Below are 16,132 nucleotides of genomic sequence, written 5' to 3' on the forward strand. Positions count from 1 at the left end.
ATTTGGTGGTGGAAAAAACAAGATATAGATCAATTCATTGTGATAAATAGTGATAAAGTTATTGGCGAGTGAATGGGTGGTGAAAATTGCTCGGATGCATAAGGTGAAAAATGACTAAAGGCTGAACTGGTTAAAGTGATCCTGAGCCAAAGCTCGGGATCAAAGTAAGATACTTACCTAAAGAGAGGGAAGCCTCAGGATCCTATTGAGACTTCCCTCTGTATTCTGATGTCCCCGGTCGCTGAATGCGGCTCCCCTCCAGATCAGGGCTGCTCTCCTCCTACTACTCCTATTGCAGTCGTGTGGCAACCGTGCGAGCATGGCTGTGTATACACAGTAGCATGAAGCTGCTCGTACACAAGCGGCTCCAGCATACTGCCTAGGCGGGCTTGCGCGACTACTGCACACCACACTTTAGGAAGAGTAGCTGCACGGCCCCAATATGATTAGCGACAATGCCTGAGTCACATTCTGCAGTAGAGATTGGTCTGTAACTAAAGAGAATGCCGTAGTTTAAATTTTATTCTTTGTGTAGAGGTACCACTGCTTGTTACTCATGCAGTATCTACCACTTATCTGCACTGACTACTATTTGCACTGCTTTTCATCCACTTTTTACCACTACTTGTCATCTATGGCCGGTCACTACTTCTCAATACTTGTCATCTACAGCTTGTCACATACTGCCTTGTCTATACAAGCCTAGGCCCCTCCCTTTACTTTTCCACTAGTCACTTAGGGCTGTTTTCCACTGCATGTGTTTTGTGATGTGATTGCAATTGAATCTCAAAACACTAGGTACACTTGCACTAATGTAAACCGCATGACGGTGTTCTAATAGTGCGGTGCAATTTTTCCCGATTGCAATTGTCACGCCTGCTGCATGTTTTGTGCAGTTGACCTCCTATACTCAGTATATGAGTGCAGGAAAAATGCATAGCAATCTCGCACCTATGCAAATTTTTGGGCGATTTAACACAATGCAATTGCAATGTACACTCATCGGATCATGGCCAAATGGCGGTGTTGGAAATGACAAGAAACGCGATTGTGTTTCTTTGTGGAAAACTGCCAAGTCAGTGCCAGAGAATTGCCACACAACATGCCACACGTGTAACTTATGGTAATCACCACAATCCTCTGGATGTATATAGTGGATGTAGATGTCAATTCATTTGTAATATGAAGATAATGTATAAAATAATTGCATATACTTGTATGGTGAATATCCCATGGAAGAAGATACAAGTCCATGCACTGATATGATGGCACTGCATGTGGTGAAGTCACATGACTAGGCTGCTGCTCTCCATTGTTTACATGCAGCTGCTTCACAAACTGTTGTGTGCATTGGCACCCGGGTTTCTGTACTTGTCTACATATACCTGGCACACAGGTATCCTTTCTAAATCTAAGCTATGGAATGTAGACATAGATGATGAAAATGATCAGATGAAAATGAACCAGATGCTAGCTTCTCTGAAGTTAAAGTAAGTAGGGATGGCAATTCTTAGGAGAACTCATAGAGAAGAATGTGATCAGCTGATAGATTTGTAAGGCTCTGATTTGCTGGTCATGATCATACAATGAACCAGCAAATCAGAAGCTTACAAATCTATCAGCTGATCAAATTGATCACATTCTTCTCTTTGAGTTCTCCTAAGCATTGCTATCCCTACACCGTTGCTAATCGGCGAAGCCCACAGTGGCTGCTGCGTCTGCCACCTCGTCACCAGGGATGAGCTCCGGATAAAAAAGTTTCATTCAGATTTCATCCTCTAATAAATGTACCTGAGCGGGTGTATGCAGAGGGGGTTAAACTTACCCAGCAGCCTTCTTCTTTAAAGAGACTCTGTAACAAAATGTTCAGCCTTATTTCCTCTATCCTATAAGTTCCTATACCGGTTCTAATGTGGTCTGTCTTACTGCAGCCTTTCCTAGTTGCACAGTGGCTGTATTATCTCAGTTATATCATGTAATCCTATTTCCTTTGACGGCTTTGTCGGGCTCAGGCACTCAGGCAGGAATGTGTTGCTCTGCTTGTGATAGGTAGAAACTATACACACCCTCTCTATGCCTCCTGCAGGCTCTGTAGGAGTCACAGACTGAGCTTCTCTCAGCCTATCACTTGCTGGTTACCAGCCATGTTTTTTGTTTGTAAAAACTGCCTAAAACTGGCAATTACAAGCCAGGATTGCAGCAGGGAGTGGCAGAAACAGCACAGAGGTGCCCAGGAGAACATAATGAAGAGAATGGTATGCTTTTTATTGTAAGAATTTTAGAGTACAGATTCTCTTTAACCCATCCCACGGCACGTCCCATGCTGCGTTCCAGCCGCGGTCACGTGACTACAAACACTTCTTCCTTCTTGATTGAAGGAGGAAGCATAGTAGTCACGTGACGCAACTTGGAATGCAGCGTGGGGGGGGGGTTAAAGAAGAAGGCTGCTGGGTAAGTTTAACCCCCTTCACCCACCTGCTCAGGTGCAGTAATTAGAGGATAAAATCCGAATTAAACTCATTTGGATTTCACCCAAATTTTATCCACGCACGGTGGCGTAGTGGTTAGCTCTCTCGCCTTGCAGCGCTGGGTCCCTGGTTCGAATCCCAGCCAGGGCACTATCTGCAAAGAGTTTGTATGTTCTCTCCGTGTCTGCGTGAGTTTCCTCCGGGCACTCCGGTTTCCTCCCACATTCCAAAAACATACGGATAAGTTAATTGGCTGCCCCTAAAAATTGGCCCTAGACTACAGTACTTACACTACATAATATAGACATATGGCAATGGTAGGGATTAGATTGTGAGCTCCTTTGAGGGACAGTTAGTGACAAGATATATATATATATATATATATATACACTGTACAGCGCTGCGTAATATGTTGGCGCTATATAAATACTAAATAATAATAATAATCCAGAGCTCATCCCTGCTTGTCACTGTGTATATATGTATGTATGTAATGTATAAATGTGCACGTATGTATGCATTTTATACATTACCTGCCCTGTGTCGCTGTGCCTGCCCATCTTCTTTATCTGTCGCTTTTCCATAGCCACATACTGGCCACCTGCGTGACATGTGACGTCACACGTGCTATTTGCCGGCGGGGTGTGCGGGGCTAATGGAAGAGTGTGGAATTGAGAAAATGGGCGGGAACCACAACACAGGAGAGGTAATGTATAAATGCACACATTACATACACATTTATACATTAGGGGGACAGCGTCAGGAGTTTTGTCACGTTTGTTGCTCATCCTGATATCGCTTGCCATTGCCACCATGCACCCGATCGAGCAAGTTGGCCCTACACCTTGCAGCATGTCTGACCGATATATGCAACCAATTTTGACCCGAAGTTGGTTGCTTTGTCGATAAGGCATGCACTTGGCGGCACCGATTTTCATCCAATCCGATTATAATAATCAAATCGGATGTTCAACCGGCTGCCAAGTCGCTTGATATATGGCCACCTTTACAGTCTGAACAGCATGGTGATGCTTAACCAACCCGCAGCTACTTCATTAATATCAACCTAATTAAAGTAAAAATGAGCTAGATATCTATGTATGCATGTATTAGATGTTTTCAGCTCTCATTGCATTTGTGACAAATGTTCATCCCCTTCCCCCATTCTATTTTGTCACAGTTGAATCAGTTGAAAAGGGGCTCCAGAGTCGTCTGTGTAAAAAGGGCTTTGCCATAGACTTCAGTGTTATTTGCCATGATTAGCGGCTATAAGCAGTGAAAAGGGCTTCCGCTATTTTATACCAGCTATATCATGTTTATATCGGCTACATTATGGAAATGTTTGAGGTTACAATAAAGGACCTGATTTCAAATATGCTTACACTACTTAAAGTGGCCTGAAAGTCAGCATTTCTACTTTGCTCTAAGGCTGGTTTTACAGGTGCACATTAGAGCAGCCTGTAACGCACCCCACCGCACAGCAATGAAAAATCAATGGGCTGTTCACAGTGTCCACGTTGCGTTACATTGTAACGCTGCGCCATAACACAACGTACTGCATGCAGTACTTTACACGCGGCAGAGCCGCGTTAGACTGTTTGCACATGCTCAGTAACGTTGGGGAGGAGCGGAGAGCGGCCGGGCACATGGCTAATTAATATTCACTGCACTCAGTGACGTGCAGTGTTTACTTCCTGGAGCGCCGCTCTGTGCGGCGATTGGTCGGGCGGGACCACGTGATGCCACAAGCGTCCAAGAGTGCGCATCACGTGAGCTGCACAACGCGGCTCACTCTGACGTCCACATCAGAGAGCACCAGGCGTTGCGTTAGGGGCACGTTATGCGGCCTTAACGTCCCCTAAAACGCAACGTCCTGGTGTGAAACCAGCCTAAAAGATTCCTCACAGTTGAAAACAACAGTATCTTTGTTTGCATTCCAATGTTGATACATGTGTGAAAACACAGTGTAACAAGTGAAAAGGAGCTCTCTGTGAAGCTCTCTGTGCTTCAAGCACACATGCAGCTCAGAGCAACTAATTAGAAGATGTTAATATATAATAAAAAACAGTTTGAATAAAATGCAATGGCAGGTTTTAGGGCAAGATAAACTACACTTTGGAAACTTGTAATTTGTAAATAGACAATATTACTTATGCACAAAAGAAAATATGATAACTGTGTGAGTAATAAAAAGTCGGAAAACACATTTTTATTGAGTGTTATAGCGGAGTTTCAGACCACTTTAATGTGCCCTTAATGTAATAACAGCTATATTTTACAACTACATTTTGGCCTCCCTTTTTGTTACATTAAACTCCACACAAAATACCAGCTATTTTAATCAAGCCAAATACCAGTTCTATCTTTCCCAGTTAAATATCATTTAATATTGCAACTACAAGGATCATACCAATTACGGTATATCTTGTCATTAAATACGACTACAATAATCATGGAAAATAGCGGTTATATCTTTCAAAAATTGCGGCAACAACTATCACGCCAAATACCAGTTCTATCTTTAAAATAAAATGTAGCCACAAGAATCACACCAAATACTGGTTATAATCTTCCAAAATTGCGGCTACAACAATCTCACTGAATACCGTGGTTAAGGTTAGACGCCTCCATGGGGGATTTACGTTTATGTGGGGGAGGGTAAAGTTAGTTATATTGTAATAGAGGCTAGCTTTAGTGCCATTTGTAAATAGAATCACCCTTAATGGCTACGAACAGGCACCATTTTATAAACTAAATCCTGTTTATCGGCTACATTCGGGACCCTTTTATAAACAAAATCACGTTTATTGGCTACTTCCAGCGCCATTTTATAACAGAAATCATGTTTATCAGCTATATCTGGAGACTTTTTTCCAGGAGCCCTTTTTACATGTATGCATGCTGCTGAACAATGCTTTCCTATACAAAAAATACATCAGCCGAAAAATGCAGACTGCAGACAGGTGCAAATTGTGTTTTTATGCTAGTATCATTGCGTACACTGCTGAAGAGGAGATAGACCTGCACAAGTGTGGATAGGCCCTAACCAGTCATCACTAAACAATGAACTGAGTCAACTAACTTAGTACACACTGTCCGCTGTGTTGGATTCTTTCAACCAAGTGTCAAGTGTGCTTCATTTTTCTTTAGCAACATCACCTGGCAGTAAACAAAGAAATGACTTTTAATGCTGTCCTTGCAGGTTGCCAGCTGACCTTACAGATCTGCACAGTTACTATGTAAATTCCCCTGCAATGTCGACATCTATGGACCCTACAGATAATAGGCCAGCACTAGGTTTTTACTATCTACCAGGTGTCGTTTAAAGCCAGCTTCCCTGGAACTTTAGTGGTGCACCCCTTCCCTTTTATGCATATCCTGGTAGTCTAGAGCAGGGCTTTTCAACCTTTTCACTAATTGTACCACTTTTATCGCATGAAATTTTTCAACTACCACCAGTGTGCCTGCGCAGTAGATTGGACGTGATCGGGCTTGGCTGCTTCTGCTGGAGCCTGAACGGAGAGCAGCATAGCGCATGCGCACACACCGACGAGGAGAACTTTGGGGCTCCCAGTGCTGGATCCCCTCTACTGAGGAGGAAGGGGGAAACCTCTTAAGGATACAAAGGCCTCCCCCTCCCTGAGGTAAGTAGCCACCGGGGCACTTTTTTCTTACAGGTACACTTTAAGAAAAAAGAGCATATGGGATAATAGTAGGAGGCATTGGTGGGGGAAAATACTACAATTAGATTGCTAGCCTACATATTGTCAGTATTGGCAATCTAGAGGTAGATTGCAAGTTCTCTCCCCCCCCCCCTCCCCACACACACACACACACACACACTTAATTATAGGTAGCCTGGCCCCACCCACCAGAGAGCTGAGAGCTAGGCAGTGAGTCACACCTCAGATCATCGGTAAGCCAGCCGCAGTGAAGAGACAGCCAGGCAAGCGGTGCATGGTGACGGCGTGTATACTTCAAATACAGGAAGTGAGCAGTGATGTCACTTTCTGTATCTGCGCCGTCACTGCGCACCGGTCACCTGGCTGTCTCTTCCCCACTGATCTGAGGTCTGAGGTATGCCGCAGAGTAGCACAGCAAGAAGTGAGGGAGGGAGAGACAAACTTTGTGGAGGCAGGACAGGACCAGGACAAGTGGCATGCGGGCAATAAAGTGGCATGCGAATCTGGTGTGTACCACCTGGCCAACAGCAAGGTACCACCGGTGATACCCGTCCCACAGGTGCAAAGCCCAGGTCTAGGGAGATTAGCCTGTCTAATTAGTCCTTATCAACAAGTAAACAGCAAGTGTAAATTAGGGCTGTCAGGTGTGCCACTCTATGCCATAGTTTGAGCTAATATTTAAGCACAGAAGGTTAACCCTTTTGTGCTCCTAGTACACCAGAAAGTAAACACTGCAGGGTTTTTGTAAGATTTCAGTTGTAACAAAGAAATGTTTTTCTTTAAAGTTATTATGCTGTTGTTTATCTCCTTAGAGCAGAGCGGAAGCTGTGAGTTTAGGTCCGTGTTAAAATCTGCCAGGACAAACAGGTTTTGGACTAGTCCATCTCCTCAGGGTTTCCTTTGTTTTCAAAAGCATTTGCTAAACGGCCATTGTTAAGTCTAACTGCCAAAATAGTGTGCAAGCGATTAGGGAGGCTGGCTGGTATCTTACTATTTTGGCAGTTAGGGTTAGCAACTGCCATTTAGGAAATTCATTTAAAAACAAAGAAAACCCTGAGAATCTCCAATGACGAGGTAGACTAGTCCAAAACATGTTGGTTCTGAAAGATTTTAACGGCTTACTTTTTCACTATAGTGGGCCTTTAAAAATGGTAGTTTGATAACAATTGTGAAGGTCAGGATGCATTGCTGCATTGCTGAGCTTATTTCAATAATGTGTCTGACTCTCATGTGCTGTGCAGCAGTGTGTTCTGACAATAAACTGCTGTATGCATGTCTGTGCCAACACACTGCTGTCTCATTTCAATTAATACTGCAATGCAGAGCAACACATACATTTTTGTAAAGAGAAGTAAGTGGTTGGCACTCCAAAAAATTGGTACAGAAAGATCTGTAAATTCATGCTGCAATTAATATGATCCAACGTTTCAAAGCAACAAAGTACCTCTTTATCAAGAAAAAACAGTGCATGTTCATCTGAAAAACAACTCAGCAACAATAAATCACCACAATGCATAATAAATAAATATATTTGAAGTAAACCAAGAAAAAGAGCGTCACCATCGTGGAGGAACATGAGTACCAAACACTGTAGAGAATGCGTGGACAAGTTTCAAAGGTGGCTAAAAGTGCTAGCCTGGAAAGAGAACCACTATGAAAGTTGAAGCCAATAAATGAGTCATTGGGAGAAAGATAAGAAGATAAAAAGCCAACATAGGCTTTTTCTTCCACTCCCTCTTCACAGTTATGCATATCTGACACCTGTGACTGTTGCATCTGGTTATGGACTTTGTAGAGATTGCCAGTTTTAAATTGTGCAAATCATGATGCAAATCTATCCCCAAAACGTAAAATGTGGTAGCATATTAACATTCAACATTGAGGACCTCGAAGCTTGTGTAGGAAAGGAAGAAGGTAACAGTTGGAAAAGGATAGTTGAAAAATGACAGTTGGAAAATGACAGTTGAAAACAGTTGAAACTTGGCAGTTGGAAAATTACAGTTTTAAAATGGCAGTTGAAAAATGACAGCTGGAGAATAAGTGTTAAAAACAGTTGAAATTTGGCAGCTGAAAAATGACAGCTGGAAATGGCAGTTGGAAAATGAGTTTAAAAACAGTTTAAATTTGACAGTTGGAAAATGGCAGTTGAAAAATGACAGTTGAAAAATGACAGTTGAAAAATGGCAGTTGGAAAATGACAGTTCGAAAATGACAGTTAAAAACAGCAGTTGGAAATTGGCAGTTGAAAATGGCAGTTGAAATTTGACAGTTGGAAAATGGCAGTTGGAAAATGGCAGTTGGAAAATGACAGTTTAAAACAGCAGTTGGAAATTGGCAGTTGAAAAATGACAGTTGGAAAATGGCAGTTGGAAAATGGCAGTTGGAAAATGACAGTTGGAAAATGGCAGTTGGAAAATGACAGTTGGAAAATGGCAGTTGGAAAATGACAGTTGACAGGCCATTTTCCAACTGCCATTTTCCAACTGTAATTTTCCAACTGCAATTTTCCAACTGCCATATATCAACTGTCATTTTCCAACTGACATTTTCCAACTGTCATTTTTTCAACTGTAATTTTCCAACTGTAATTTTCCAACTGACATTTTCCAACTGTCATTTTCCAACTGCCATTTTTCAACTATAATTTTTGAACTGTCAAATTTCAACTGTTTAAAGGACCACTACTGTGAAAAAAATGAGCTGTTAAAGGAGAATTGAAGTGAGAGGGATATGGAGGCTGCCATATTTATTTCCTTTTAAGCAATACCAGTTACCTGGCTATCATGCTGATCCTCTGCCTTTAATTTTTTTAGCCACAGCCCCTGAACATGCAGATCAGGTGTTTCTGACATTATTGTTATATTTTAATAGGGACCAAATATGGCAGCCATGGTATTCTTCTCACATCAGTTGCCCTTTAAACTTTTGCCGACTGTGTCACACCGATGGGCGTGGCCGTGGCAGCAGCCCCAGGACCGCCTAACGCCGATTGGCGTAAAGTCCTGGGGCTCTGTTTTGAATGAGATCGCGCGCACGCTGCGCGCGCATTTTGTTCTCGGAGGGCGGAGCCCCGCCCCCTCTTCAGTCTCCGAGCGGCTATTGCGATCAGCAGCAGCGCTGTACTGGGGACAGCCATGTGACACGGCTGTCCCCTCCTGAGCCACAGAGGTGATCGGCTGTCATAGCTGAAGCCTATGACAGCTGATCACAGGGATTGGCCGGCGGGGCGTGGGAGGGGAGTATACAACGGGGATAAAAAAAACACCATTTTTATTTAAAAAAAAAACCAAATAAACAAACCAAAATAAATAAACAAACACTGGGTGGGCAATCAGACCCCACCAACAGAGAGCTCTGTTGGTGGGGAGAAAAGGGGGGAGGAATCACTTGTGTGCTGTGTTTTGCGATCCTGCAGCTTGGCCTTAAAGCTGCAGTGGCCAATTTAATGAAAATGTGCCTGGTCTTTAGGGGGGTTTAACACAGCAGTCCTCAAGAGGTTAAAGAAGACCTAATCTCAAGCACTGCAGTCAAGGAAAACAAATATACCGTAGTTTCTGAGAATGTGTGTGGTGTGTGTGTGTCTAGAGCAGGGATTTTCAACCTGTTCACTAATTCTACCACTTTGATCACCTAAAAAGCACAACCAGTGTGCCTGCACAGTAGATTGGACGTGATTGGGCTTAGCTGCTGGAGCCTGAATGGAGAGCAGCATAGCACATGCACACACACTAACAAGGAGAGCTTTGGGGCTCCCAGCAGTGGATCCCATTTACTGAGGTGGAAAGGGGGAAACCTCTTTAGGATACAAAGGCCTCCCCTACCCCGAGGTAATTACCCCCCCCCCCCCCCCCGGCACTTTTTTCTTACAGGTACACTTTAACAAAAGAGGGCATATGGGAGGGGAAAAGTAGGAGGCATTGGTGGGGGAAAAGACTACAATTAGATTGCTAGCCTACAGATTGTCAGTATTGTCAATCTGTAGGTAGATGGCCAATATAGGTAGCCTTGCAAGTTCCTTCCCCTCACCCCCGCTCAGTTATAGGTAGCCTAGTCCCATCACTGTGCCCCGGTCACCTGGCTGTCTCTTCCCCACTAATCTGAGAGTAGCACAGCAAGGAGTGAGGGAGGGGGAGCCAAACTTTGTGGAGGCAGGACAGGACCAGGACAAGTGGCATGAGGGCAAAAAAGTGGCAGGCAAACCTGGTGTGTACCACCTGGCCAGCAGCAAAGTACCACCGGTGGTACGCGTACCACAGGTTGAAAAGCTTTGGTCTAGAGCATAGTTTCTGAACGCGTGGAACGCGTACCTCAGGGGGTACTTCTGATGGTTCCAGGGAGTACTCAGGCTTCATATACTTAACCAAGAATAACAAATTTAGAGTTTTAGAAAATGATAAATCTTATTTAAACAACACCAAATTAGTATTTTAGGTAATTAAAAGCAATAGTAGATGCTTGGAAATTGTTTAGAACCAATTATCATGTACTACAATTAAATATATATTTGTCAAGAGGTACTTGTGGTAATGGTTACTATGCTAGGGGTACTTGGTGAGTACAGGGTTTTAAAAGGGGTATATACCATTAAAATGTTGAGAAACACTGGTCTAGAGGTACCCCTTTCCTATTTAACCATTCCCTGGTAGTCAATTGGGACCTTTTTTTAAACAGGAGCTGACAGCCATACTATCTCAGAAAAAAACACCACATATATAAATAGACAAATACTTACTCTACTTACATAACACATTTTGATTTTACTGATTTTGCTACAGTATAAAAAGAGAAAATCCTTCTTAGCATTTCCCATTTTAACTGTGGCTATTTTGAAGCCAATCCTGTGTCATTTCCTCCCTTACTCTCCTTTGACTGATTGTGTATGCATTGCCCGCACTCCGCTATAGAAAGTGCATTGTCTCAGCATGAGAAATATTGGCCAATCAGAGAGGAACAGAGGTGTGGGAGGGGAAAACAGGAGGGAAAGAGACTTCACCCAGTCAGGCAGCATTAGTTAAAGGACAACTGAAGTTATATGGAGGCTACCATATTTATTTCTTTTTAAGCAATACCAGTTGCCTGGCTGTCCTGGTGATCCTCTGCCTCTAATACCTTCAGCCATAGACCCTAAACAAGCATGTAGTAGATCAGATGTTTCTGACATTCTTGCCAAATCTGACAAGATCAGCTACATGCTTGTTTCAGGTGTGTGATCCAGACACCACTGCAGCCAAATAGACCATCAGGGCTGCCAGGCAACCGGTATTGTTTAAAAGGAAATAAATATGGCAGCCTCCAATTCACTCTCACTTCAGTTGCCATTTAAGTCTGAGGGGAATGTAAAGAAGCAAAAAAGAACAACCCTGCAACTTTTGTGCGTACCAAACTTTGTGTGTACCAAATAAGAGTCAGGTAAACTGGGGAATGATCATTTATCAACAAGAATAGTAATAGAGATTTTAACTTTTGGATTACCTGGTTAGCATCCTTAATACTTGTTTACCAGATAAACATAAAGAATTTATTTTTGATTTTATGCCTGACAGTTACATTTTAAGGAGCCCTGGTAGTCTAAGTGTACCCCCTTCCCCTTTAAGTATTCCCTGACAGAAACCCCCTTATCCCTGGTAGTCTAGAGATCGGCAAAGTATTTTATTTCCAATACATTTTAAAAGAGTTCTTGTCCCGTGATCTACTTCATATATTTTTCCTGTGTTGTTTAGTGCCCCCCTTCTTCTTTAAGATATTCCCTTTAAGGCATTTCTTGGTAGTCTAGTGCTCCCCCCTACCTTTTAAAGAGAAACTGAAGCGAAAAAAAAATTATGATATTATGATTTGTATGTGTAGTACAGCTAAGAAATAAAACATTAAGATCAGATACATCAGTGTAATTGTTTCCAGTACAGGAAGAGTTGAGAAACTCCAGTTGTTATCTCTATGCAAACAAGCCATTAAGCTCTCCGACTAAGTTAGTCGTGGAGAGGGCTGTTATCTCTCTTTTATTATCTCAACTGTAAGTGAACTGTTTACTTTTTCTCTGCTAGAGGAGAGGTCATTACTTCACAGACTGCTCTGAAAGACTCATTTTGAATGCTGAGTGTTGTGTAATCTGCACATATTATAGAATGATGCAATGTTAGAAAAAACACTATATACCTGAAAATAAAAGTATGAGAATATTTTCTTTGCTGCTAATCTTCTAGTAATTATTCATAGTACACAACCAATTCATTATATCAAATTTTTTTCGCTTCAGTGTCTCTTTAAGCACTTGGTTGTCTAGTGGTACCTTTTTAAGGATCCCTGGTAGTCTAAGTGTACCCCCTACTCCTTTAAGAATTCCCCTTATTTCTGGTAGTCTAGTGGTTTCCTCCTTACCCCTGGTAGTCTAGTAGTGGTTGCCACTTCCCCCCTCTCCCCCTCCCCCAATGGGTGAGGGAACCAGGCTGGAGGGGAGGACACAATGCTGAGGGTGTACTTTTGCAAGGCTTCAGCATGAGATTAAAGAAGTGCTACTACAGATCTAAATGTACATAATTAGAAAACCTCATAAAAGCACACATCAAGGGCAAAAAGGCACCAAAAAGGGGCTGCAGTCCCCAACACTTCCCACAAAGTTGAATTTCCTGCAACACACACAAAGCAATCAGTATCTGGTGCGTCTGTTCTATCCACTTTAATGTACCAGATGTAAACTTTATGTGTTCATCTAACTGTACACAGTGCATAGACTACATATATGTATTGCCATTCGATCCTTTTTTATGCTAGAGGTACTCTTTAAAGTGAAACACTTTTCTGTATTGCAATAACGTAACAGTTTGGTTGCACAAAATTCTTGGTCATGATTGTTTCATGTACCTTTGCAGAATGTATGCAGGTGTTTCCTGGTCATTAGCAATCAAGCGTGTTGCAAAACCAACTGCATTGTAATTTACTGCCCCAACTTGCTTCTGCTGGTTTCACTCCCTTCCTCTCTCCATAGTTCAAAGCATGCTGCTCAGCACATACCCTCGCAGTGTGTTACTATAGGGAAAGCCTGCCCAAAATGATCAAGAATCTTTGTTTTTGACAACTTAAATTGAAGATCTGTACTGGACCTTAACCTCCTTGGCGGTAATCCCGAGCTGAGCTCGGGGTATGCCGCCGGAGGTCGCCGCTCAGGCCCTGCTGGGCCAATTTACGTTCTGAAAAAAGCAGCACACGCAGCCGGCACTTTGCCAGCCGCGTGTGCTGCCCGATCGCCGCCGCTCCGCGGCGATCCGCCGCGTGCAGCGGCGAAAGAGGGTCCCCCCAGCCGCCCGAGCCCAGCGCAGCCGGAACAAACAGTTCCGGCCGGCGCTAGGGGCTGGACCGGGCGGCTCTGACGTCAGGACGTCGACTGACGTCCATGACGTCACTCCGCTCGTCGCCATGGCGACAAGGAAAGCGAAACAAGATAGGCCGCTCATTGCGGCCTATCTTGTTACTTTCGATTGCCGGAGGCGATCGAAAGTACGCTTCCGGAGCGCCCTCTAGTGGGCTTTCATGCAGCCAACTTTCAGTTGGCTGCATGAAATATTTTTTTTTTAATTAAAAAAAAACCACATTGCAGCCTCCCTGGCAAAATAAATAAACCGCCAGGGAGGTTAATAATCCTATAATAAGCCTATCATTTGTATAGTGCTTTTCTCCTTTTGGACTCAAAGCACTCAAGAGCTGCAGCCTCTAAGAGCACACTCAAGGGATCACCCTGCAGTGCTACGAAATCTTGCCAAAGCAACTCATACTAAATAGGCACTGACCCTAGCCAGGATACAAATCCTAGTCTCCCATGTTGAAGGCAGAACCCTTAACCAGTACACTATCCAGTCACCCAGCATGGCTAAAGGTGAAGAGGGAGAGGAGTGTAAAATAGGGTATTTGCAAAAGTCTCAAAATGGTCTATCTGTCATTTTCTTCCAGCTCAAACTTTCACTATGTAAATCTTATGTTATCTATGAACATGACAATGCAATCAATTATCTACTTATTTCCTGTGCTCAACCCTCCTATGAAGAAAATACCATCACTGTTACATTTTACATGGCAAACACTATTTGCTCCATCCCCTCCACAACTCCTTTATAATTTTTTTAAAATAAATAATTGATGATTCATTGTGAAACTAGTATGTTTTTGTGTGAGACCTGAAACCACTAGCAATGACTGTATGACTTCCTCTTGTCTAACCCTGTTATTTATGTTCCTTCAGGAGGATCTATCCCAACATCTTCCCTTCATCATCACAGTATTTTTGGCCTTAGTGACATTCTGTGTTCTGTATGTACTGGTATATACAGAATCGTTTATGCGAAAATGGCTTCGGGTATTTTCCTTGGTGATCTGTGCTTGTCTGATTACTATTGGATATGTTTTAATATTTGATCCAGTGACTGTCCGGACATGGGACCAGGTAATGTACTGTTACTCCTTGTTTTCATCCTAGTGTTTCAGGTGTACATTTTGTGTGTAATTTTCAATTAAGCTGCCACACAACAACATGAACTGCTGACACAGTCATCAGGTAAAAACACAACTCCTAAAGGGGCCCATACACTTATACTATTTCCCGCCGATATGCAGAAGATTCGATCACTGCTGTGAAATCGTTGTGCAAACGCCGACCGAACGATCGATCTCGGTCTGAAATCGATCGTTCCCATCGATCTGTCCGCGCTGAAGATGTCGCTCGATCGCCGGAGGGTCGGTAGTGCGTCGATAGCGGCGTTGGTATGTCAGACGACCGACGCCAGTGGCAATACATTACCTGATCCGGTCGGCGCGTATCTCCTCTGTCCCCGCTGCTCTTTCTCCGCTGGGCTCTGGCAGGCTTCACTTCTTCCTGTCCCGACAGGAAGTTTAAACAGTAGAGCGCCCTCTACTGTTTAAACTTCCCCGGACAGGAAGTTAAGTGAAGCTGGAGTCCTGGAGCCCAGAGTGGAGAAGAAGACAGCGGAGACCGGGGGACTCGCGCCAGCCGGATCAGGTAATGTATGCAGGGGGTCAGCGGCAGCTTCACAGATGGTGAATCGATTTCATGCTGAAATTAATTCACAATCTGTTTGCAGTAAAGGCAGCCATATGATCCCTCTCTGATCAGATTCGATCAGAGAGGGAACTATCTGTTGGTCGATCTGATGGCAATTTGATTAGTGTATGGCCACCTTAAGAAAGATGTCTGGGAGGTCAGCAAGGTGTGCTGGTTTGGAGATTAGGATAGAAAATATGAGTACTAGAAAAGTGTGTCTAGACAGAAGTTTTACCAGCAACAGGTGGACTTTTTCCCCATCTAAACTACTTTATCCACTTCCCTACCACAGGCTATTTCCCCTTAATGTGTACCAGAGCTGATTAAAAGAAAAAGTTTTATACATACCCAGGGCTTCCTCCAGCCGTATCCGCTTGGAGGGCTCCCACGCCGCCGTCCTCCGCTGTTTGCATCTCCGATACCGGCTCCCGTCACTTCTGCCAGTTGGGGCCAGTGACAGTGGGGATGGTGTTCTTTGGGTTGAAGGCTTCTCCTTTTTTACGCCAAATGAAGGAAACCTCATTGTGCCCAAACAATTCAATTTTTGTTTCATCTGACCATAACACAGAAGACCAGAAGTTTTCTTCTTTGTCCAGATAAGCATTTGCAAAGGCCAAGCGGGTGGGAGAAGTGGCGTCCTTGGTCTGCATCCGTGGAATTCAGCAGTGTGCAGTGTCTGTTGGATTGTCTGCCTTGAGACATTGCCACCAGCAGAGCCCAGATTCACCAGCATGGCCTTGGTGGTGATCCTTGGATTCTTTTTCACCTCTCTCACTTGCACTGCAGACACTGGAACTTGAAATCATTTAGAAATGGCCATGTTGCCCTTTCCTGACTTGTGAGCAGCCACAATGCGCAGCCGCAGGTCTTCACTGAGCTCTTTTGTCTTAGCCATGACTGTCCACAAACCAACTGCAGAGAGCTGCTGTTTTTTC

General features: G+C 43.6%; 1 protein-coding gene across 5 annotated transcripts in view; it reads left to right on the forward strand.

The window, feature by feature from the left end:
- ADCY7 (adenylate cyclase 7) overlaps positions 1–16,132 on the forward strand; it is a 257,372-nt gene that overhangs the window by 100,040 nt on the left and 141,200 nt on the right. For all 5 annotated transcript variants that reach the window (XM_068259628.1, XM_068259630.1, XM_068259629.1 and 2 more), the window contains one exon: positions 14,382–14,582. In XM_068259628.1, coding sequence (XP_068115729.1) covers positions 14,382–14,582 — 201 coding nt within the window. The remainder of the gene's footprint in view (positions 1–14,381; positions 14,583–16,132) is intronic.

The sequence above is a fragment of the Hyperolius riggenbachi genome, chromosome 11 (genome assembly GCF_040937935.1).
Source record: "Hyperolius riggenbachi isolate aHypRig1 chromosome 11, aHypRig1.pri, whole genome shotgun sequence".
Lineage (NCBI taxonomy): Eukaryota > Metazoa > Chordata > Amphibia > Anura > Hyperoliidae > Hyperolius > Hyperolius riggenbachi.